A 22,515-nucleotide genomic window follows, 5' to 3' on the forward strand; every position below is an offset into this window, starting at 1 on the left:
CCGCTCCGCTCCTCTCCCCATATCTCCGTGTCCTTTTCCCCCTGCCCCCCTTGATCCGTTACTTAGGCAGTGGAAAAAAATGTTTAGGACAAAGCAAGCCAAATGACGCCTATACCCTCACGCCGGCTCGCTAATTACGCCGCGTGGCAGTGGCGTTTTGGTGAATCCAGGAAAACGGAGGGCTAGTTGATGGACAAGCGCCGCGGGTTGGGGAGGCGCGGACGCGCGGTTCGAACCGTTGGATGCGAGAGGCTGCGGGAACTTCAGTTGGGCGCGAGAAGTTACGCAACTGCCCCTGGAAGTTAGTGCGCTGGCACAAAGTCATTTCGGCTCTTTGAAAAAAGGGCATGGCTTGGTTGTTGCTAATCTTGTTTTGTTGTGACAAAAGAAAGGACATGATGGAAGGTTATATCCGGAAGAAGAAAAATCTCTGTGTGGGGAGAAGCTTCTGTTCGGCAGGCTGCCTTTGTTTGTGCTTGTGTGGCATGGTCAATGGGAAGACCCATGATCTAATGTTCTACAAATGCGTTCTTTTTTTTGTACAATTGAGTCGAGTCCCCCAAAAGTAATGTTTTGTATTTTTGGTCAATGGAGAAAGTGATGTCTTCTCTTTTTCTGAAAATTACTACTATTTTTTCTCTCTGTTTATTTATTCTTTTTGGGCAATGGCTGCTTTTTGTTTGCAAAGTTCTATGAGGTTGGATAGCGTGCGTATTGGACGCGTAAATAAGAATTTCACCCATGATCCCACTGCCTTTGATGGAACCATGTCTGGAAACCTCAAGTGGTAGGAGCTAATTACTCGCATCCAAGTAGCTGAATTACAATCTTATCAAGACAGCATGCCATTCCCCCTGATTCGCTCGAAACCTCACTGAAGCTCCGAGCTCTTTTCTACGACAGGTAACGCGTCGTCGTCCTGCGAACCTCCTGCGCAGTGCGCACGCCGCCGCTGCCGAATCCTCCTCACACCGCGCGACGCGGCGGCGTACCGGGCAGGCGAGGCGAGCGGTGCGCGTGCCGCCGCACTGCCGATCGAATTCCATGGCCACCGCAGGGACGACGACGTACCACGAGAAAGTCACCGCCCTTGCAGGACACGGCCACGAGGACTAGGAGCACGGCCGGCGGCACGGCTCGTCTCCAGCGCGGCGACCACGCGAGCCGTCGATACGCTGGTACCGCCTGAGATTTCATAGCGCCGCCACCAAACGGAGGAAAAGGACGAGAGGGGTCAGAAGCCTAGAAGGCTAGAACATACCTGCCGGCTGCAGTGAGCCAGGGACGACGCTAAAATTCCCGGGAGATTATTCATAGCGCGCGCGATTTCATCGCGCCGCATCGCAGAAGCCCCCGGCTCGCCCTGTTCACCGTCTTCCTCGAGCAGGGGAGGGGAGAGCGGCCGCCGGCGGGGGTTGCGAGCTAGGGGAAGGGGAGGGGTGGTAGGTGGGCGGAGCGGCCGCCGGCGAGGTCGCCGGCGGCCGGGGTGGTGGAGGGCGGTGGCGGCTTTATCATTCCGGGTTGCTGGGGGGCGGGGCGGCTCCATGGCCACCGGCAATAGAGGAGGGGTCGGGGGCGGCGGCGGCCAGGCGGGGGCGGCGGATCGACCGGCGGAGGGCGCGGCGGCGCGGTAGCGCCGCCGGCCGGGCGGGGCCGGACAACCGGTGGGCGGGGCCGGCGGCGGGGGCGAGGAGAAGGCGGCGGCGCGCGGCGGAGAGCTCGGTTAGGGAAGAAGGCGGCGGAGGGCGGCGGCGGAGGCGCCGGAGCCTGGGAGGCGGAGGAAGGCGGGGGAGCGGGGGGCGGAGCGTAGCTGCGATAGCTCTGCGACAGCTCGGCGCGAGCTCGCGCGAGCGAGGAATAGACGCCCCCCAAAATTCCTGCCAGTGGCAGTACAGATTTTACTCTCTCTCTCTTTTACCTACTAATCAGGTGTCAGCCACGGTAATCACGCGCGGTCCAGCCAGCAGGTGCAGAGTAATTCGTGGCGGCTGGGAGAACGTGGCGTCCTTGCAGGGCACACGAGCGCGTACGTACGGGGACACCGTGACGTCCAAGGCTACGTACGGGCCACTGTATCCGTATGACAGCCAGGCCCATACGCCCGTACGCACTATACCATCGGAGACGCGCGCGTGGTAAGCGTCGAACGCCAGGCAAGGCAGGCATCGTGGGTGCGGCAGAGCTACAGGCTTGCCGAGTACAGACTACAGAGAGTGAGAGACTCTGGCTGTGTTTAGATCTCTGGAAAACTGGTAGAAAAAGTCACATCGGATACTATAGCACACTGTAGCACATTTCGTTTGTTTGTGGTACATATTGTCCTACCATGACCTAACTAGGCTCAAAAGATTCGTCTCGCAACGTACATCAAAATTATGCAATTAGTTTTTTTAATTACCTACATTTAGTACTCCATGCATGGGTCATTTATTATATTTAATGTTTCGATATGATTTCGATGTGATTTTGCAGTGCAGGCTTGGGGAGAGCGAGAAGATGCTTTCGAACGGGTTGATTGTCTTTGCGCTGTGTGATTGTGATTCTATCACTGCACATTCAGCTTTGCTTTTGCTAAGGTTGCAGACTTGCAGTGACAGCCATGGGGCAAATCAGTACTGGTTCTGGTAATTGCACGCTGCTACTCTCTCTCTCTCTTTTTCCTTTTGCAGAACTACAGCTACGGGGCTGTCATGGCCTGGTCTTCAGTTCAGTTCACACTTCGCACAGGGCGATGATGGGCGTGCGTGGCGCTGTGGGTGCGTGCAGGGAACAGGGGCACTCGCGGCTTCTGGGTTGCTTTCGATTGGCTGCTCACCGACGGGGAACACACGAGCGCGGATCTCCTGGCCGCTGTCTGTCTCGGCCAATGCCATCATGCATGACCCGCGGTCTTCGGCTGCAGATCTCGAGGCAGGGGTCGCCGGGCGCCAAAAGAAAAGGCCCGGCCAGCAGGCCAGGTGAGTGAGGCCGCCAGTTGCCTGCCTGTGGGAACTTGTTGGAAGCTGCTGTATACATGCACATGCTCTGCCTACTCAACAGAGCTCAATCTGCTACGTAGAGTACATCATCGCATGCAGTGTTGGTGAGGCCCTTCCTACTCCATAAACCCCGTAAACATAAAAAAACGTCACATCAAATATTTCGACACATACATGAAGTACTAAATGAAGTCTATTTATAAAACTTTTTGCATAGATGGGCTGTAAATCGCGATACGAATCAATGAGCATACTTAACCCATGATTGCAACAGTGATGCTATAGTAACCATCCGCTAATTATTAATTAATTATGGATTAATTAGCATCATTAGATTCGTCTCGCGATTTACAACTCATTGTGCAAAAAGTTTTGTAAATAGATTTCATTTAGTACTTCAAATTCGCAAAATTTCATCGCAAATTTTTTTTTGCAAAACATCTAAACACAGCCTGACTGAGCTCTTGCTGCAGCAGATACATGCAACCTCCACCAAGCATTGGTCCTGGGCTCCTGGCAACGCGCCCACCACGGATAGTCGGATAGGGTTAGGGTGGTCCAAGCCGAGAGCCTCCGAAAATCCAAATCAGTTGACACATCAACTGTCAAACTCCTCGCCCGGTCACGCATGATGGCCGAACGGTTGGTGGCATCATCATTCATTCCTCAGGACTCGGTGCTCCTCCGGATCATATCGGAGCCTTTTCGCAAGCTTTACCACGCACTAGACGCAGACCTCTAGACCGTTTTAAAAACACAGCAGGATCGCCATCACGAAGCAGAGAATTCGAGCCTAACATTCTAGCTTAATCATCAGCGGATCATAGATAATGGCGCGGCCACCCCTCGACCACCAGCCATGATGGAGCTCGAGAGAATCTGATCCAGCCGAGGGCGACGAGCTGCTGCGGTGACTCGTGCGGGCGATGCAACGACGACGACGACGACGACAGTGAGCGAACTCGCGGTTGCCGTGTTGGCGAGATGCATGATTAGGTGTGGCAAAGCTGGGTCAGGATCACGAGGGGACGCGGCATCATGGCAGGCCTTGCTTGCAAGTGAGGGCGCACCGGGATGAGGAGAAGAGGCCGGGGGGGGGGGGGGGGGGGGGGGTGTGGCTACGGCGAGGGCAGGGCAGGGGGACAGCCAACCAACCAACCATTGCAGCAGCAGCAACCGGTGCACTCCGGAGTCCGTAATAATCCTTCCATTCAATACGGGCCATGTTGTTTTCAGGGACCACGCGTATCTGTTACTTGTACTCCCGAGTGACCCAACTGGCCAACCCCACTTCCACGGTTCTGCTGCTATCATACTGGAGAGATGCTGCTGTGGCTATCATAGCATGGTAGCAAGTTTCACTGCTCGCTCTGGTCATTTTTTCCTTGAACTCTAGCCTTTTGTTTTTCATTCTACCTTGATTTCAGTTGGTTGAGATGCAGGGGGTTCTTTCGGAAACATATGATCCAGGTAAATGCATGGCGTTTTCGTTTAAGTAATACGCTAGCAGCAATCAGCTGGAGGATTTAATTTGACAGGGAATTATTGTTACCAGTCAGAAACAAAAAGGTAGTTAATTTGTACATGTTGACAACCAAAACTAACTCACCAAAACGGCATCCGCGTTGGAATGGACCTGGATTGGCTGGCTAACTTGATTGTAGACAATTAAACACCGCTATGAATTGTCCGTAGAACACTACTTGGCTAAGCTTTTGCAGTACGAGTGGAATGTGCGTGGTGTACGTTGGTCGAGCAGGAGATTGAGTAAAACACACGTGATATACCAAACACAAAAACGTAGAGACAAATGGCCTTTTTACCCATGCTCTTAATGTTTTCTAAGAAGAAAAATTTTCAGAACATTCGGAAGCTATATGCAGGTTATTTCAAGGGGTGTGTAGTGTTGCAGCAGCACTACAGTGGTGGGTCCCATGTGACGGTGGCCTTCTACGGTGCACTGTGGTCTGTTTTTTCTCGTTCCCAATCAGCGCGAGGTCGTATCTGACGGTGACTACAAGAGGGGAGAAGGTTGTCAACCGCAACCCCAGTGGAGTAGTCTCGCCCGTATTGATGTCCCAATCCGATTGAGCTTTGTTGTCTCTTGGAGTGTTGTGTGGTTTGCGTCGTCATCCCAATCTGACGAGACTGAGTTGTTTAAGTGGTGTCGTGTTCGGCGCATGTTGTTTCCCTTTCCAACCCGTCGGTGTTGTTGTGGTATTTCTTTTCTTTTTCCTGGTTGTGGCCTCCTAAAGCTGTATCCTTATAATTTTTTTCTATTATGTCAATAGAAACACACTCGTCGAGTGTTGTTCGTTCAAAAAAAAAGGTTTGTAATCTCAAACAAAAGGAACATCTCCTAGCTGACAGTCTGGGTAGTAGTAGTTTTTTTTATGACGATATTGTTCATAATTAACGTCCTAATATAAACCGTTTACTTGCTGTCTACATTAAACCTGGACGTGGCCTGGAGTATTATTACCGTACCTTTCTCTCCCTACTCGTTTAGGTTTTCTATCCAGGTGAAGTCATCATCCTGGATATGTCTCTTCTAAAATTTTCTACGAAAGAATTTTGTATATATAGAATACTAAATAAAATTTATTTGCAAAACGGAGCCTGAATGAAAGCGAAGGTGAACACTTATCCAGAGCGAAAACGAAACGACGGGACGATGCATCCCCATCACGCGCCCTGCAGCGCCGCGGCTTTTTCTGCATGGCCGCCTCCGGCCGACGGCACGGGCCGGCCGGGCGCATGCTTCGCTTCGCCGTTTTCGCTTGTCGTGGCCGCTCGGCTAGTTGCCGGCCCGTGGCGTGGCGCCGGCACCGCCCCAGAAAGCGCACCACGTTGCGTGCCATCCCTCCACCCCCCCCCCCCCCACGCGCCTGCACTGCACCCGCTGCCGCCTGCCGGCAGGTTTGGTGCACCCGGCCAATCCCGTCGCGCCACGGCGCCAGCTGTGTCCCAGGAGTCTCCTCTGCGGTTTCTGGAGCGTGGCCGTGGCCGAGTAGCGGCGCACTCCGACTCGCTGGGCCAGATCCAGCGTTTACAAAACCGGTGGGAATCGGTCCGGTTTGACCAGTTAACGGTCAAACCGGTCTGGTCCGGTTCCGGTTTGGACTGGTACCAAACCGGTCCAAATTCAAAATTCAAATTTGAATTTAAAAAAATGAAAAATTCCCAAAAAAAATCCTAAAAATATTTTAAGGTGCGACGAATCTAATGGTGTCAAATTTTCTCAAAAATTCGTTCGTTTAACATAATTTTCGGGCATTTAAAGTTAAACTAAAAAAAATGAGACAGCCCATTAAGGCCCACTTGGTAAACCGGTCAAACCGGCCGGTATACCGTTCCAAACCGGTTACACATGCGATTTTAAATTTGGATTTGAATTCAAACCGGTCAAACCAGCCGGTATACCGGTATGAACCGGTTGAACTGAGTTTTTTGAATTCAAATTTGAATTTGACCGGTACCGACCGGTTTCCGGCCAAACCGGACCAGTATACCGGTACCGGACCCCGGCGGTTTGGCCGATCCGGTCGGTAAATGAAACCCTGGACAGATCCATCCTATAAAGGAACGATTGAATAAGGCTAATGCCACATCGCCAATCCTCCCCCGCTAAGGAGCCGCAGCTTCGTGCACCCGAAAAAACATACCCACGATTTTCACTCTATGAAGATCTATGGCTCACGTCGCTTCTTACCGGGCTTCAACGCCATCCGACGGCTCAGATCATGCAGCTTCAATGCGTTGAAGCCTCACCCCACCGCCCCCGCACTCGCTCCCGCACCAGCGCGCTCCACTCCGCCAGGCTTCGATTCCCACAGGCAGCAGTTTTTGCCGAGAACAAAAAAATCTAGTGTGCCTCTCGCTCCCCAACCCTAGCGCGCCTCGCGCCGGCCGCCGCCGCCGCCACCACTCCCTCCCGATGTCCGAGTCCGTGGAGCCACGGAAGGGGTATGCTTGCTCACGTCCCGGTTCCCCGCCGCAGCGCCGGGGGCGGCGTTCTCGCCGACCAGGGACCCTCGCGGCGGTGGCTCTGGAGATCGTAGCGTCCCCGTCCCCATCCCCATCCCCCGCAAGCCGGAGAGGGCGTTTCTGTCCTCACGCAAGACGGCCCGAGCGGCGGCCGCGCAGGAGCAGCACCCTCAGCTGATTCCCTCTCCCGCCTCCCACCCTTCCCTCGTTAGCAGAGCGGTTCCAGCTCGCTCCCTCTCCCTTCGACACTCGCTGGCCTTAGATCGATGCTGCCGCCAAGGTTCGCTGAGACATTCTTCGTTCTGTCTGTAGCCTAATGATGTTGGTGAATGCATGTTTCAGGAACATAAGCGCCAAGGGGAAGGTACCTCTGCATCGGCTGCAAAGAAATCACGCAAGCTTGGTATGATTTTTACACTTGGGGCCTGTTGGATTCCAACAAGACAGATCAAATTCACTAAAAATATTCTAGATTAGTTCTGGGTCTAATCCATTTCCATTTTTACTTCTGGATGAGTCATGGATCGAGCTTTTATCAAACCTTCAGTATGGTCATCCATTCACTATAACATATTCATTTTTACTGTCAAAAACATGGTTCAATAACCTACTTTCTGTCTTTTATGTCATTAATCCCTGTCAAGCAGGTTCTTTAGATGTATAAAGGGGATCATATAATCTTTCACAATACTGACTGAATCACACTTCTCAAAACAAAATTGCAGATGGAACTGAATTTGCTCGTAACTTCAGAGTTTTGTTGTTATCAATACATCATTACCTATGAGATGTGGTTGATATTTAGGCTTTAAATCAACCTTCCTATCTAATGTTTGGTCCAGTTCAATACATAATAGTTACATCTTCTTCCTCCATTTCTTACTGAACATTGTGCATTTTTATATTATATGACAGATGCATGCTCTAACTTAACAGATGCATGCTCTGAACTAATTCTTCTTGCCCCTCTGCTACTCCTTATCATTTTATTTTTTCAGGCTATGAACAAGAGCTATCTGATGTGCTGCTGATTTGAAAGAAGCCTAAGGTTGAGGGTACACTTTTGCGTGGATCAGGTTTTGGAGAAGAAAAAGCTTCAGGTGATGTTTTTTTCCTGGTTTCTGCTTGATCGAGATAGAAGATGCTAGCAGTAAGCAGTGTGCTATTGGATAAAAACAGAGCCAAGCAAAGAGTCGGGTTGCTTCTTGCTGTGTGCGTTTCTTGAGAGAGAATATAGCAGAAATGAGCTTCTCCATCACAACATGAAGAGTTGAGAAGGAAATTTGCTTCCGGCTATACAAGGTAGCTAGCTCCTTTTTTTTTGGATTTTTTACAGCTACAACATGGAGAGTTCCTAGGTTGCCAGCAATGCCTATGAATTGCCACGACACTGAATTTTGGCTATTTTTTATTCTGAATAAAAATAAAATTTTATATTGTTTTTTCTCCTTGTAACCTTGTATGTCTTGATAGGTTTCCTAAACTGCAAGGTTGTGACACTCAAATTGAGGGTTTGTTGCTAGAAAATAAATTGTGTCTTAGCCATTAGTTGCTCTGAAACTATTTAGCTTGCCTGCACCATATTGAGGGTAGGGCAGGTGCATTCACTTATGAGAGTGACCATCTGTGAGCTATATTTTAGTTGTATCTCTGCTTGTGATTGAAATAATGACCTGAAGTGGATTTTAGGGTACGGCAGGTGCATAGAGTTTCCAAACCTATGCTTATGGGTTCTTACTCTGATTCGTTGAATGGATCTGCAATAATAATGAAGGTAGTGAAGAATATATTGTGAACCACATTTCTCTTGATATATTGTATCATGTTTTTGGCCAGGATGTTTTTTTTGTACAATTGACCATTGAAGTATTTTTTTATGCATGTTTCTTTTTGCATTACTGCCGTGGCTTGCCTTGGAATTACGCCAACAATTGTAGGATTTGTTTGCTCTGGCCGCATAGTGCTTTTTGATATTTTGAAATATTGTCATTCTGAGTTTCTTTCCTTGAAATTTGTTGATCAGGATATTCTCTTGTTAGTTTAACTCATTTCATTTGATACCCTCTGATTCTTGACTTTATGAAATTAAACAGGACATTCTCTTGGCTTTTAACTTATGAAATAGGATTTTGAGTGCAATAGTTTCGCAGGTTAACCAGGTAAAAAGATAAGGTTGCTGCCAAAAAAACACAATGCACACTTGTAGAAGAAAGATCTCTTGATTTTCTTTTAAGAATTTTTTTTTCTGTGATCATTTGCCTGGCCATCTAGAGTCTCATCTGATGACAGTTGTGTATAAAATTCGAGCATTTTCTATACATTGGAAAAATTATAATATGAGAAGGTCTCTGCAGAATCACAATTCGCAGGTGGCCTTGCCAAACTGTGCAGGTTGTTGAGGCATCATTATCTTGAATCTTCGAGAGTTTTGTATGTTCCTTATGAAAAAAAAATGAGTTCAGTACTTCTTTGCTATTGGTGGTCTGTTAGTGTGCCAATATCATCACTATGAGTTTTGAAGTTGGCTGTATGATCAGTGAAGGTCTGTGGTTTTTCATTGATATACCTGATTCGGTGAAGGTAAGTAATACTTCCAACTTTGTGCACTACTCACTGTTTCTGAAGTTGGGGCCACCTAGCCCATCATATGTGGCTCTTTATCTTGACTCTCATGCTTAGCATTTAATTGCCTATGTGACTCTCATAATCAGTAATTGGACACTAGGCACCACTGTTGCTCGGCTAGCTCTTTTTTTTTCTGAAATATATCACCATTGGTGTTCTACATGCATGTGAATACATGGTTTATTCCTTCAGGTTTGGAATATGCAAACAGCAGCAGAAATGAATCTTACTGGATCAAGTGGGAAAGTCTATGCACTCATTGTTGCCACTGAGTTAATCTTTGCTGCAACACAGGTAAGCTTTCATCTTTTTTTATTATACTATTATGTTCTCATGTTTCTTATATTATACTATTATGTTCTCATGTTTCTTATATTAACCAAGTATATTCACAGCCCATTGTTATTCTCTATTGGCCAAACATACATGTTATGGAGTTTTTTTTTTGTCTGACTTTAATTCAGAGGGGTAAGATAGTGAGGCTCTAAAATCTCACTGTTTGAATAACCCTCTTTAGGGTTTGTACACAGAGGACGAGTAACTGCATAAAATGGAAGGGGAACTTAAAGCAAGGCTGCATAGAATGCTTACTACAAAGGTAGGGTGGCTGCTCAATGATATTCACCATCCTTTTCAGCTTCTTTTTTCATGCAGTGCTTGTCTCTTTATGGCTAGCATTGAATCGATGTTGCAAGAATCATTGTTTCATCAAAGAAAACAAAAGATATTGCCTTGGTTTTCGATTCACAGGGGTTATGTATTCAAATTTCAAACAAGCAGTTAGAGTCTGGTGATGCAGGTCAGCATGTACGTCACCATGTATGATTCAGATCAAATGGAACCAAGCAGTTCAGAAAGAGATTGAGATTAAAAGTCCACGAAGGCATGTTCATCTACTGATAGGTGGCACGATTATTTGTAAATTTCTAGCTACTCAAGCTAGCCTGCTAAAGAAGGCACAGAACAAAATGTAGAAATGCCAATGATCAAGCCCATGTCAATGGTTCAATGTATTGGTTGCTTCTTCTTGAATATTTGTCCAATTATAAACATTTTAGTTGAGTTTCAGAAGTTCAGAAACATAAAATTGCATTGATTTTGTTGCTCAAATGTATCATTTTGTTTTATTTAGTGTATATTATTGTTACACATAAATATTACATGTGTTGGTTTTTTCATCTGTAGCGTTAGGACGGGCCAACTTACTCTAGTACAGGAAAAGGACAGACGGCCGCTGAATTCAGAATTCATGGGCGAGCGATGGCTCCCTGAATGGCTGCAGCAGGGGATCGCACCAAGTGGACGTACGCACTGGATTGGAGCTGGGAGCTCTCGCCTCTCGGGGGTCGATCGAGCCACGCCGCCGTGTCGCGTGCTAGCATCGTGCGTCGTCCGCGCGTGGTTGCGGTTTCCGCCGGCGCAGAGGGTGATGGCAGAGGGGCTTGATCGGGGATACATGGCCTGATTCGTCAAGTCGTCAGATCCGTAGGATTTCGTCGCCGATGTGGATGCCGTCTTTAATTCGTTGCTGCAGGTGATGCTTTGACGATCGATCAGGGCCGCGCCGTCTGGAGCGCTGAAAATTCAGGTTCGTTTTATTCAATCGGTGTGACGCGGGCTCGAGCTCGGACGTGGAGGCCGGGCAGCCAGGACGTTTGACTTCACTACTCCAGGAGGGGGTGGCTGGATTGCTGAATCTATCAGATGTTCCTGGACGACTGTCTCTTTCATATCCGGCCAAGTGGATGCACGTACGCACCCAAGAAACTTTGAGGGAGTAAACGGTCGCCTTGCTGTGGTCTGTAGAGATCTGATCTGGAAACATGAGACCCAAGAACTGACAATAATTGACAGCACCAAATGACAATTCTTTTTCATGTTTCTAGTCAAATCGCGTAGCGTGCCAAGTGGCGGCAAAACCATTTGTTTCTTGAGCCTAAACTTCGCGTGCTGTCTAAGGCGTCACCAAATCTGGGTTGATACGTACATGACAACCACGCGTTTGGGCACCACGCTGTGGCTGTGCCCCCCATGTGTTCGTCTAACTTGGCTACATGAAAATTTGCAATTCTAAGAGAAGAAGGTCCTTGTACCCATAACTTTGAAACACGCTCTTTTATTTTCTGGCGGTATTTGAAACACGCTCTTGAGAAAGGGGATCGCTTTGCGGCAACAATCGCAAGGAGGGCCTTCTGTGCCTCTGTAATTTTTAATGTTGCTTAGTCTTTTGAGTTTCCCATGTGTTTTCCTTTTATGTAATATTTATTTATTTTTTGTAAAACTGCTATTGCTTCTCCTTATTAAATGAATTGGCAGTGATCCTGCCAGGTCTTTCAAAAAAAAAAGAAAAGGGAAAAGAACGGAAAAAAAAGAAAGGAAAATGAAAGCAAATGCTTGGGCGCAATTAGTTGAGGTTTGACCCAACCCAAGCATGATTTTTTTTTTGAGGGGTAACCCAAGCATGAAATGCAACAACACGCACGGCGCAGACTTGGCCCACGGGCCTTAAGCCCTTCAACATACGATGGGCTCTGCACGTTGTCACTCCCCGGTTTCATCCGAGACGGACACCGAATTCCGCGAAACCCTAGCAGCGCCGAAGAAGGGAAGGGCGCGCAGGCGGCGCAGCCATGGCGAAGAACCGGAACAAGAAGAACAAGGCCAAGAAGGGAGGCGGCGGCGTCGCCACCATGGACACCTCCGAGGGTGGCCCAGTCGCCTCCACACCCGCGGAAGCTCCGCAACGTAATCCCCCCCCCCCCCTTTCAGTTTTCTTTTAGGAGGTTTCAGTGGTTTATCTGATTTCTGATGAAAGAATGACTTGTTTCATGTTTGTTTCTCATTGCTGCGCAGCCATGGATACATCCGAGGGGAAGCAGCCATCGTCGACATCGACGGTGCTCGGTTCCATCAACAAGTAAGTCGCATCAATTGCTGTTTTTTTTCCAGTTTTTTCACGGTCACGTTGTGTCAATCTTCGTGAGTGAGATTCACTAATTTGTCCGGCTATTGCGGTAATCCTCTCGGTATAATTTAACCTAACACTAGCATTAATGTGTCGTTGTTGTGGGATGAGATCGTTGTTTTGTGCTAGCTTGTTTGCTTTGATAGGTAGGGAAATCATTTTAATTTGATCTACATGATGGGTTCCATAAGAGTTTATCTTGCTGTTCTTGCAATGATGTCTATAAATATATGTGTTATGGATGCAACTAAGTGCCTCAATGCAATAACTACCTCATCAATTATATGCATTCTATGACATTGTCCATGTTTAGTTTCTCAATGTGTCAAATGCCTGGGAGATTCCCTTAATTTATTTAACAATTTATATGTGCTCCATACATGCTGTCCATGTTGACTTGAAAATTGCTGGATGTGACAATATGTCTGTGGAGCTTGTGGATTTTTCAAACTTATTGCGCCAACTTTGCTGAAAATTTCTGACCTCTGACCTTATGAATTGTACCAGTATAATGTGCACCATCCATTAATGTGATGCACCATTTATCTGGTTTGGTTGTTGGCACCATCACAGGCATCTATAGAAAATCTTTTTAAGTTATTCGAGTCACATGGCGTGTGGATTCCATTTCTTTGGTAAATTGATTAAACAGATAGGTATTCATTGATATGAAAAGTCAACTGGCATAACATAAACAACTCCAAAATAGGTGGAATTGACGGGTTATAGAGGAGCAGCCCTAATGGCCTTAACCGCCACAATCAACTTTGCACATATGTTCACTTCTGTTTCTTTTCACAATTTCACCTGATGAATATTCTCGGCAGAAACAAATTTGTGTTATGTATATGGTTGTATCTTTCACCCATTTTCATTTGGTCAAATAGCCTACATCCGTCAAGCAAACAGGACTAGTGTTTTACCAGCTCGCTCTACCAGATACTTCTTGTCCATGTCTCATTAACTGACGAACCTACACAATTCAGTTTGTAGTATGGAAGTGTGTTGTTGCTCACAAGATTTAATCAATCAAAGTTAGGTTAACTTGCATCTGTTTCGACCTAATCAACACATATTTCACTAGTACCTAATCAACAAAGTTTTCTACAGTAGAATGATTAAGGTTGTGTTCAAGCACCCCCAACTGTAGGCAACTGCCCAAATGTGTTGATCTCATTTAATATCTCCTATCCGTTATATCTTAGACTCTTGAGAGTGGATTACTGAAGTTTATTTGCATTATCAATTTGTCTCTGTTCCCCTAGTCCCTTCTGAAACTGCCTTTTGGAGTCAATCATGATACTAAAAGGGAACTCGTGATAATTTCCATATAAACTATTGTTAACTCTTCCTTTACATCTCTGATATGGTCAGCAGTCTTCACTGAAACTTGCACTGTTGTGGGCTATACGCTATGCGGTATGCTCAGTCTGTTATGTGTCTCGTTGACCAGGAAAATAAAAAAAGGAGTACAGATGAAAAGGTCACAGAACGCGAGGAAAATAAAAGCAATCGCTCGGGCTGTATCAAAGAATGAACAGTCCGAGGAGAAGATTCAGAAGGCAAAAAGCAAGAAGACAAGGATTCAGTCTGCCAAGTCTCTGTATGATTGAGAGATTTAGTAGTTGCAGAATTTTGTGTACCCAAGTAATTCTATCTTGTAGAGCAATCAAAACTGTGTTTCGGGAAGGGAAAAATATGCACTTGAATCTTTAGCCAGCAAAGGTTGTTGTGATGTGAGCTTCTTAACATAACCTCTGGAACTGTATGTGCCATGCTGCCCGGCGGCAGTACCTTATCAGGTTTGATAGTTGTGTTGCATTCTTTGATATTGAATTTAGTGTCATTTGACGAAGCCGAGCTGTTGAGCCATTTTTGTGTCGTAGGCAAACCTGTGCCTAGGCTTCCCATTGAGCCAAATCTGAGGTTGGAAAGTGATCTGCTGCGCACTGGGTTATTTCAGGGAAGAACAGTTAACCATATTCTTGATGTAGCATATTCTGTTTGCAAAAGGAGTTGGTATGGTTCCAAGTGTAACAGCTTGATGGAGAAAAAAAAATGCAGCCGGGGGATGAAACGGCCCCACCGTATTTCATTAAGAGGAAGCGACCATGGCTTCTCCGACCGCAGAAAAATCTTTCGAATCCTGGCCCATGTCCACAAGGCGAGCACAACGAGGGGAATTTTTTTACCTCTGCACCGCCTGCCGGAAAATCTGTCCCCATGGGGGATCGAACCCCGGCCGGCAAGCAGGGGTGCTACTTGAGCCCTGCTAGCCAGTCGGACTTGATGGAGATAAATGGCGTTGTTGTGATGGGAAAAAGGGGGAAACAAATCTTCTTCTGTTTCCTTTCGAAGTCCCGGAGAGCGTGTTGGGATGAAGAGGGTGCAAGGTTGAAGCAGCAACCGACGACAATGCAATACAGTGGTAGACGAAGAAGCTACCCCCGCCCCCCCAGGAAGCAGGATGCGGCTTAGCTCGATTGCTCCAGCGTGTGCGGACCCCACGCTGTGGATGTTGCTGGAGTCGCAGCCGTATATGTAGCCGTCGAACTCAGCGAGCTCGAGCCGGCAGATCGATGTCGCAGCGGCCAGGTTCATGATGGTCGTTGTGAACTCGTAATCCATCCTCAGAAGAAAGAGATGATGAGCAGCACGCACCGGGGGTTCAGGTACAGCTCCAGCGGCGCGCACAGATACATGTAGCGCCCCGCGCCGGATGTCTCCTCGCAGAGGCCGCATGCCCGGGCGGCGTCGAGGCGGGTGAGGGCGAGGGTGTAGGGCTGAAGGCGAGCCCGGGAGCTCCGTGAAGCACGCCTTGTGGATGTTGAAGTCGCACTCGTCGCAGCTGTAGCCGGCGCCGGTGACGACGCGCTCGGTCGCTGTGGTAGGACGTCAGCATGTGCTGTGGGTGTTATAGCGATAGCGAGCCCGCCAGACCGATGTGTCGCGCAGCGGAGACTCGTTCTTCTCCTCGGACGACAACCAGCGATGAGTGGTTGCCGACACGCATGCCGGCGGCGGCACGTATGTCCTCCCGCCGGTAAGTCGCCCGCACAGTCGGTTTGTGCGCGAGCTGCTGCCGTTCTTCTCAATGTGGCCCCGCTTGCACTACGGCAATGGAGATAAAGCCTCTTGTTCGTTCAGTATATGACCAGTACATTGTAAGCAATACGCCGGAGCAAAAGGCCACCGTTTTAGAGTTTGGTCGAGAACCATCACCAGGAATGAGCTTTTTCGTGCCAGAATCAAGCACAGAATAGCATAATTGCTGCTGTCATAATACAGAAAAAACGCCGACTTCAGCGTACTGAGCCAATTCTCATTTTCAGACATGAAGCCCTTGCAACCTCTTAGCATATTGGAAAACATTTACGACATTGAAGGACAACACAATGTCCAGACATGAGGCAACGGTGGACCAAATTCTGCAGTCTGACATGAATGGTGGATCAAATCCTATTCTTGGAGGTTGACAAAAACCTGGCAAACAAACTACACTCCATTGCATGTCCCGTCACTGTTTGCAGAGAGGCAGGGTGCAAGACAAAAGTTGGCAACGGTGTATCTCGCTATTCTGATAGGTCTGAGTAGCGTCTCTTATCTCCGCCCTTTTTCTTCCAGAATCTTAGGGGCAATATGATTATTCCACTAGAGAACCAATTCAGCATGATCTGTCTAGGCCCCATGAGAAACCCAGATCTGACTAGTATAATTAATCTGGAAACTAACATGATTCCCCTTAAATCTTCCAACATGAATCTGGATTGGACTCAGGCCTTCAGATCTTGGCCGAGCACTACTCCTGGGTGGAGAAATTGATTCCGTAGGATAGCCAACTATCAGAGAACCAATTGGGAACAGTATGATATCAGTCAATGTCTGAACTTGTCTTTATCATAGATGATTAGAAACGAGTCGATGCTCATATCGGCCTCTTACTTTTGGTCTGACGCTATCAACGTGTTTATGTTTAACCATGGGCCAATGACACCTACCCTAATGGATGATGTGATGCTCACTGGACTGAATATCAATGCTCCCGATAGTCCTTTCTGTTTGCTAGAAAAAGCATCTTTCAAGATTGAAACAAAAAGCATCGGCGGATGGAAAGGATATATCGGCAAGAATATGAAGACCGGATCAGTATCTGATAGAGAGCATACCGCCTTTCTCAACATGTGGCTTGAGAAATTCATCTTCTGTGGCAAAACAGTTGGCCCAACAAATACTAATCTTAAACTGGCAGAAACTCTGCCCACTGGCAATCCTGTCCCTCTCGGCAAACATCTTCTGGGGTCAGTTTACCACCTGCTTCATCAAGTATCATTCAGACTCAGGAAGAGCCAACCGATCACCAATTTGGGAGGCCCCTAGTGGTTCATTCAGTTGTGGCTGCATATGTACATGCACAAAACTATGACAATTGAATTGTCAGAGATAGAATTCCCATCAGAAAACTTCTCTGAAGAAGAAGAAACTGTCACTCGCCGATGCACATCATTTGGTGAAGCAGTTATCATGATTGCCAATGACCCTAAGACCCTTGGCATTACTATTTTTTCGAGTCCTTCTACAATGGGTTCCCAGAAATATCTACTATCTGGTTTGCATATCAGTATGAAAAAGTCATGTATGAAAATCCCTTCAAGTTCCAGTTTGACTCATGGAAAACTGATGAAGAAGCCACCAAGGTCCTGAAGGAAATAATCTCCCCAAGGGTATTGCCAGTTAACTTCACAACTGGTAAAGATGTCCACAGTTATGAATTCTATAATCCATCAGTGGCAGCCAGGCAATTGGGATTTGGCCAAGTGCCACTCTCTCTTTTCTTTGTCGGCAAAGTCCAATTCAGAGAAGCTCTCAATAGCTCTCTCTCTCTCTTATAGTCGGCTGAAAGATCTGGAGCCTGATATAAACATGACACTCTTAGCCGATTGGCAGCTTGCACCTTTTGCTGCTACCCCTTTCACCCAATGGTGGTCTGAATGGCAAGAGCATATCTTCTGCAAATCGGCCAATCTATATTGCATGGCCCTGGACAACAATTGGCAAACAGGCGAGAATGAGGTACAATTCGAATTACCTCCCAAAACATCTTAACATTTTTCACTTGCAACCTTTGATTTCTACTCTTTGCAGGACAATGATCAGAATCCTCCAATAATCAGCAGGAGTGGGCAGCCGATCAACTACGCCTTGCTAGCCGATAAGCCAAATATTGGCTATGGTGCCCCAACTCTGACAGATGTGGCCACTGGGAGAAAACGTAAGGTATCTTACACTAAGGTAACAACCCGTAAGAAAAAGAAATCTCCAGGCCAATCTTCAACAGCAACAGCACCTCAAACAGATGTTCCAGTCAATCTTCCTTCTTCTTCAGAAGGTAAGAAAACTTGAATCCTTTATGACTCCACTTTATCTGAATGCTGATCATATTACCGTCTCACAATCAAGATACTCCTGAACACCAATACGAAGAAGAAGAAAATCCTCAGAAAACACCTCCTCCTCCATCACCCATCATTCAGGTATGATTCTGTTTACTCAGTAAGTATCTGAATCTTTTCATGATTTTGAATCTGGTATTATTTCTTTTTGGTTTCATCAGATACAACATTCGCCTCCAACCCCCAGGAAATCCAGGGCGGACTCTCCATTGATACAAGTACGATTTCAGAACTCGCTCATGAACATATTCTGTATATTTATGACAATCACCCTTCAGCTTGCCGACCATACACTATTTGAATTACTTTGCCAGCCAAACCCTGCAATCCCGAGTTCTTCATCGCAACCCCTCATCCCTGCTGGTTCTAATCTAGAAGAAATACGCCTGAAGCAAATAAACAACTATTCTTTTTGTTGGCCGATTCCATTACTCTTTTGTTTCCATCGGCCATCTTAATTTTATCTTCTTTTCAGGCATATGAGTCTCCGGACAACAGTTTATTCTCCTTCCAAATCGGAGCTATTTCTCATGAAGGAGAAGAAACATCATCGGCCGATTCCATTGTACTATCGGATGAAATCAAGGCCAAACTCCAAGAATTCTTCCAGTTTCTGAATCAAGACATCAGTCAACTGATTAAGAATGCACAGCCGATCCAAGCGATCTTGGAAGAACTGGAGGGTAAGCTTCCAGGATTGATCGAAGAGGCATTAATTCCTGCAGCTTTTATCGAGAGTCATCGTGCAGAATTCAATAAGGCCCAGAAACAACTCGCCGATCGTCTTTAGCAGGAAGAAATCATCAAGCAAAGGGATAACTTCAAAGCTTTAGCAGAATCGGCCATTGGTGAGATCAAATCTCTGAATGATACCCAGGCCAGCATTCTGAGAAATAAGGCAGCATTGGAAGCTGAACGGGATCATCTTCTGCAAGCACTCAATCGGGTAAATCAAGCAATAAATACTGCAGATCACGATCTCTCCCAAATCCCACTGGCCATTGCCAAACTCGAGGAAGATAAACAAAAGCATGCTCGCCAAGCATATCAACTTCACAAGAGTTTGCGGTTGATTTCTGGCTCATCAGTAGATAACAACCAAGTAATTGAAAACATTGATCAAATCCGCCTGCGCGCGATAAAAGTAATCCGGGAAGCTCTAGCATTACTGTAAAAACATCTCGTGTAATCTTCAGAATCGGCAGGCAACTTAATTTCAACCCAGAAACTTGTCTTTATGATTTATTGCTCTAAGGGCGACTCATATCGTGTCGGCCATGTTACAACCGATGCATCTAACTTACAAATCGGCTTTCACATATTTTTTGCACTTAAAGGCAATACTTTCTAGTATTGGCTATAACTTAAAAAATCCGGCCGATACTACAATCGGTCATACCCCTCCTTGATCAAGATTCATCTAAAGAATCTCCTGACTTCACCGATGTGACTTCATAATCAGCCATCCGAAAGAAATCCTTCTCCCATGCTTGACCAGAAAGACAATTCATCCGATCATAACTCACTATATGGGCTTCAGCCGATGCCACGCTGAATGACGAATCGGCCGATACTATCTCAACAGTATTGTCAACCCACTGAATCAAACATTGATGCATAGTAGATGGAATGCAACAATTGACATGTATCCAGTCCCGATCCAACAACAAACTATATGAACATTTGCCATTAATAACGAAGAAAGTAGTGGGAACGGTCTTACTGCCAATTGTGAGATCGACGCATAATGCCCCTAAAGCAGGAGATACGACTCCTTCGAAATCCTTGAGCATCATATCAGTCTTCGTCAGATCATCCTGATTCTTCCCAAGCTTGCATAGCATAACATAGGGCATTATATTCACGGCTGCACCTCCATCAACCAACATCTTCGTAACAGGTTTGCCATCAACGAATTCTTTCAGGAACAATGCCTTAAGATGCTGCCTCTTATCATCTTCTGGCTTCTCAAATGTTGCTAGCAATGGTTCCAAATTCAACTGTGCCATGGCTTCCTTTAATTCTGGTTCATGATCTTCATCATCTGGTGCCATAAATTCTTTCAGCATTATGAAAACCATATTAATTGGCACAGCCGATGATCCAGGATCATGATCACTATCGGCCCTGGGCTTAGCACGCCAAACTTGTGACCTGATCCCTTTCTTGTGTAGAATCTTTTCTCGCTCTTCTTCAATGATCTCCAGCTGGTGTAACCTCTGAACACGTCGCTTACGAGACCTGGTCAAACCCCTTGGGCACCATTGATATTGATCCGCGCGATCAGGTTCACATTCTGGATCTCTCCGCATCGGCTGATCATCTTGCACTCTGTCATCGGCCATCTGTTCTAGCCGATCGTGTACAGGCACTCATTTCCCGGCAGAATCACGTAGCATTGTCCTGCCCCCCAGTCGATCATGCACCGATACCCTTTTTCCTAGCCGATCATGCACAGGAGTGCGCTCACGCCGATAGGGCTCATGATGTGACCTTTCATATGATCGGCTGCCTTGACAATTGTATTCGGGACAATCATATGCCGATGGCAATGTCAACCCTTCTTCCCAGCAGTAGACAAAAAAAGGACACCTCCAATGATCTTGCTCGCGTCGCTCCTCTTCTTCTCTATGCTGCCGCCTTTCATGATCACTCTGAAACTTGTTCAACAGCATTTGAGACGTTACACGTCTATGGTGCCGATGAACGTTCAGCATCCTTCATCGAACCCTTTCCTTTGACATCATCGGCCGCTATCTGCGCTTTAGGATCAACAGCTCCAGATTTCTTGGCCGATGATGATGTCAGAATCTTGGCTTGAGGAGAACCTTCATCTCTGGCCACATCAACCATGTTTGTGGCGAAAGGATGTCCATCGATCTTCATCATCTTCTTGGGAGCCTCAAATTTCAATCTCCCTTGTTCAAAAGCCATCTGAATCTGCTGTCGGAAGACCTTGCACTCATTCGTATCATGTGACGTGGCGTTGTGCCACTTGCAGTACTTTATATTTTTGAGCTCGTCCTCCGATGGAATTTTGTGATATGGCTTCAACTTGATTAATCCTTCCGACAATAATAAGTCAAAGATCTTGTCGGCTTTGGTGATGTCAAACCCATACGACTCAGGCTATTTCTTCCCAAATGGACACGTCACCGGCTTTTTATTGTTCTGTATCCACTCAGCCAATGCAACCGTTTCTTACTTCTCTTCAGATTCATCATTGGTAGAATATTCCATATAGTTGATCTTCTTCTGAAAAGGCTTCTTAGACTCGTAGGATCGAGTCTCTCCTGTCATCCGACTCGCGATCTGGCTAATGCTTTCAAACTCCTGCGATGCATATTTATCTTTAATATGCGAAAAGAGCCCATTAAATACTGCATCGGCCAACTGCTGATCGGACAGAACCAAACTGTAACATCGATTCTTGACATCTCTGAACCTTTGGATAAAAGCTACAACCGATTCATCATTTCTTTGTCTCAAACCAGTCAAATCGGTCAACTTTAACTCAGTAATCCCAGAGAAAAAGAACTTATGAAATTATCTCTCTAGATCGGCCTAATATAATATGGAGTTTGCCAGCAAAGTGGTGAACCAAGCAAAGGCCGATCCAGACAAAGACAAGGAGAACAAACGAACTCTGAGTGCATCCTGGTTGCCCGCTTCTCCCAACTGTAGAAGGAACCTATTAATATGTTCCATCGTAGAAACTTCTCGCTGCCCTGAAAACTTTGTGAAATCAGGCATCATGTACTTGTGGGGGAGAGGAATCTAATTGTAAGCCGGAGGATAGGGAGTCTTGTACATAACAGATTATTGCTTTGGCCTCAAACCAAACTGCTCCCTCATCACCCCAGCTATCTTTGTGCTCCAATCAACTTGCGGCTCAACTATTGGCATTTGCTGAGGGGAAACCGTACTCGTTGCATTGGTCATCATCGCAAGTTGTTGAGCTACATGGTTCATCGGCTATCCAACCGATTGCATCTGATGTGTTTGCTGTGCTATCCGATTGGGTGTTTGCTGAGTCATCGTCGGCTGTGTAGCTGATGGGTTAGCCAATTGTTGACCAGTAATATCCGTGTACGACACATTGACATACCGTATCTGTCCAGTGGCTTGATTATGGAATACCTAGTTGATTCCCTTCTGATGCGGAGATTGTAATAACACTTCTGAAGAAGACTGGGGTTGAAGCAGGATAGCAAGACGCTGCTGTGGGGTCATCGGCGATGGCGCCGATGCATTAGCTTGTGCCATCTGTTGTGGACTCCATGTGCCTTGTGCATTAAGTTGTGTTGCCAATGCATCCTGCTGTGCACCCATCGGCTGAACGGCCGATGGATCAGGCTGAGAGGCTATCGGCTGAGAAGTCGACGCATTAAACTGCATCTTGGGTGGCATAGAAAAGAAATCCGGATGCACACCATACCCAGTAGTAGGATTCCACCCTTTAGGAAATACAGATGCAGATCCATCTTGCACAGTTGTAGCAATCGGCGGC

The 22,515-nt window shown here is 46.7% G+C and overlaps 2 protein-coding genes across 26 annotated transcripts; both read left to right on the plus strand.

Annotated features, from left to right (window-relative positions):
- Positions 1-6,801: 6,801 nt before the first annotated feature.
- LOC120691422 (zinc finger CCCH domain-containing protein 63-like) lies at positions 6,802-10,686 on the plus strand. Of its 24 annotated transcripts, none has more exons than XR_005682239.1 (6): positions 6,802-7,368; positions 7,964-8,065; positions 8,145-9,545; positions 9,783-9,884; positions 10,108-10,188; positions 10,341-10,686. XR_005682239.1 is itself a non-coding variant. In XM_039974501.1 (5 exons), the coding sequence occupies exons 2-5, from the start codon at positions 9,474-9,476 to the stop codon at positions 10,562-10,564; spliced, it is 417 nt and encodes a 138-aa protein (XP_039830435.1). In that variant the 5' UTR covers positions 8,274-9,356; positions 9,456-9,473; the 3' UTR covers positions 10,565-10,686. The 24 variants fall into 24 exon arrangements, 3 of the variants coding, with proteins under 3 accessions (XP_039830435.1, XP_039830442.1, XP_039830427.1); XR_005682256.1 differs by having other exon boundaries at positions 8,145-8,267; positions 9,320-9,884; positions 10,055-10,188; positions 10,245-10,686; XR_005682251.1 differs by having other exon boundaries at positions 8,145-8,267; positions 9,320-9,884; positions 10,055-10,188.
- A 1,423-nt stretch (positions 10,687-12,109) lies between these two features.
- On the plus strand, positions 12,110-14,410 carry LOC120691503. Of its 2 annotated transcripts, none has more exons than XM_039974581.1 (3): positions 12,110-12,335; positions 12,444-12,507; positions 13,985-14,410. In XM_039974581.1, exons 1-3 carry the CDS (start codon positions 12,221-12,223, stop codon positions 14,166-14,168), a joined length of 363 nt encoding a protein of 120 aa, XP_039830515.1. In that variant the 5' UTR covers positions 12,110-12,220; the 3' UTR covers positions 14,169-14,410. The 2 variants fall into 2 exon arrangements, with proteins under 2 accessions (XP_039830515.1, XP_039830522.1); XM_039974588.1 differs by having other exon boundaries at positions 12,115-12,335; positions 14,009-14,410.
- Positions 14,411-22,515: the final 8,105 nt, after the last annotated feature.

Source organism: Panicum virgatum, chromosome 2K (genome assembly GCF_016808335.1).
Source record: "Panicum virgatum strain AP13 chromosome 2K, P.virgatum_v5, whole genome shotgun sequence".
Taxonomy (NCBI): Eukaryota; Viridiplantae; Streptophyta; class Magnoliopsida; order Poales; family Poaceae; genus Panicum; species Panicum virgatum.

Excerpts from the sequence above, each read along its gene's own strand:
- LOC120691503 (XM_039974581.1), top strand. The coding sequence starts at position 12,221 with ATGGCGAAGAACCGGAACAAGAAGAACAAGGCCAAGAAGGGAGGCGGC. Across the intron at positions 12,336-12,443 it reads ACCCGCGGAAGCTCCGCAAC|CCATGGATACATCCGAGGGG; the intron begins GTAATCCCCCCC and ends ATTGCTGCGCAG. Across the intron at positions 12,508-13,984 it reads GTGCTCGGTTCCATCAACAA|TCTGTTATGTGTCTCGTTGA; the intron begins GTAAGTCGCATC and ends CGGTATGCTCAG.
- LOC120691422 (XM_039974493.1), top strand. The coding sequence starts at position 9,474 with ATGAGTTTTGAAGTTGGCTGTATGATCAGTGAAGGTCTGTGGTTTTTC. Across the intron at positions 9,546-9,782 it reads ATATACCTGATTCGGTGAAG|GTTTGGAATATGCAAACAGC; the intron begins GTAAGTAATACT and ends TTATTCCTTCAG. Across the intron at positions 10,189-10,389 it reads ATAGAATGCTTACTACAAAG|GTCAGCATGTACGTCACCAT; the intron begins GTAGGGTGGCTG and ends CTGGTGATGCAG.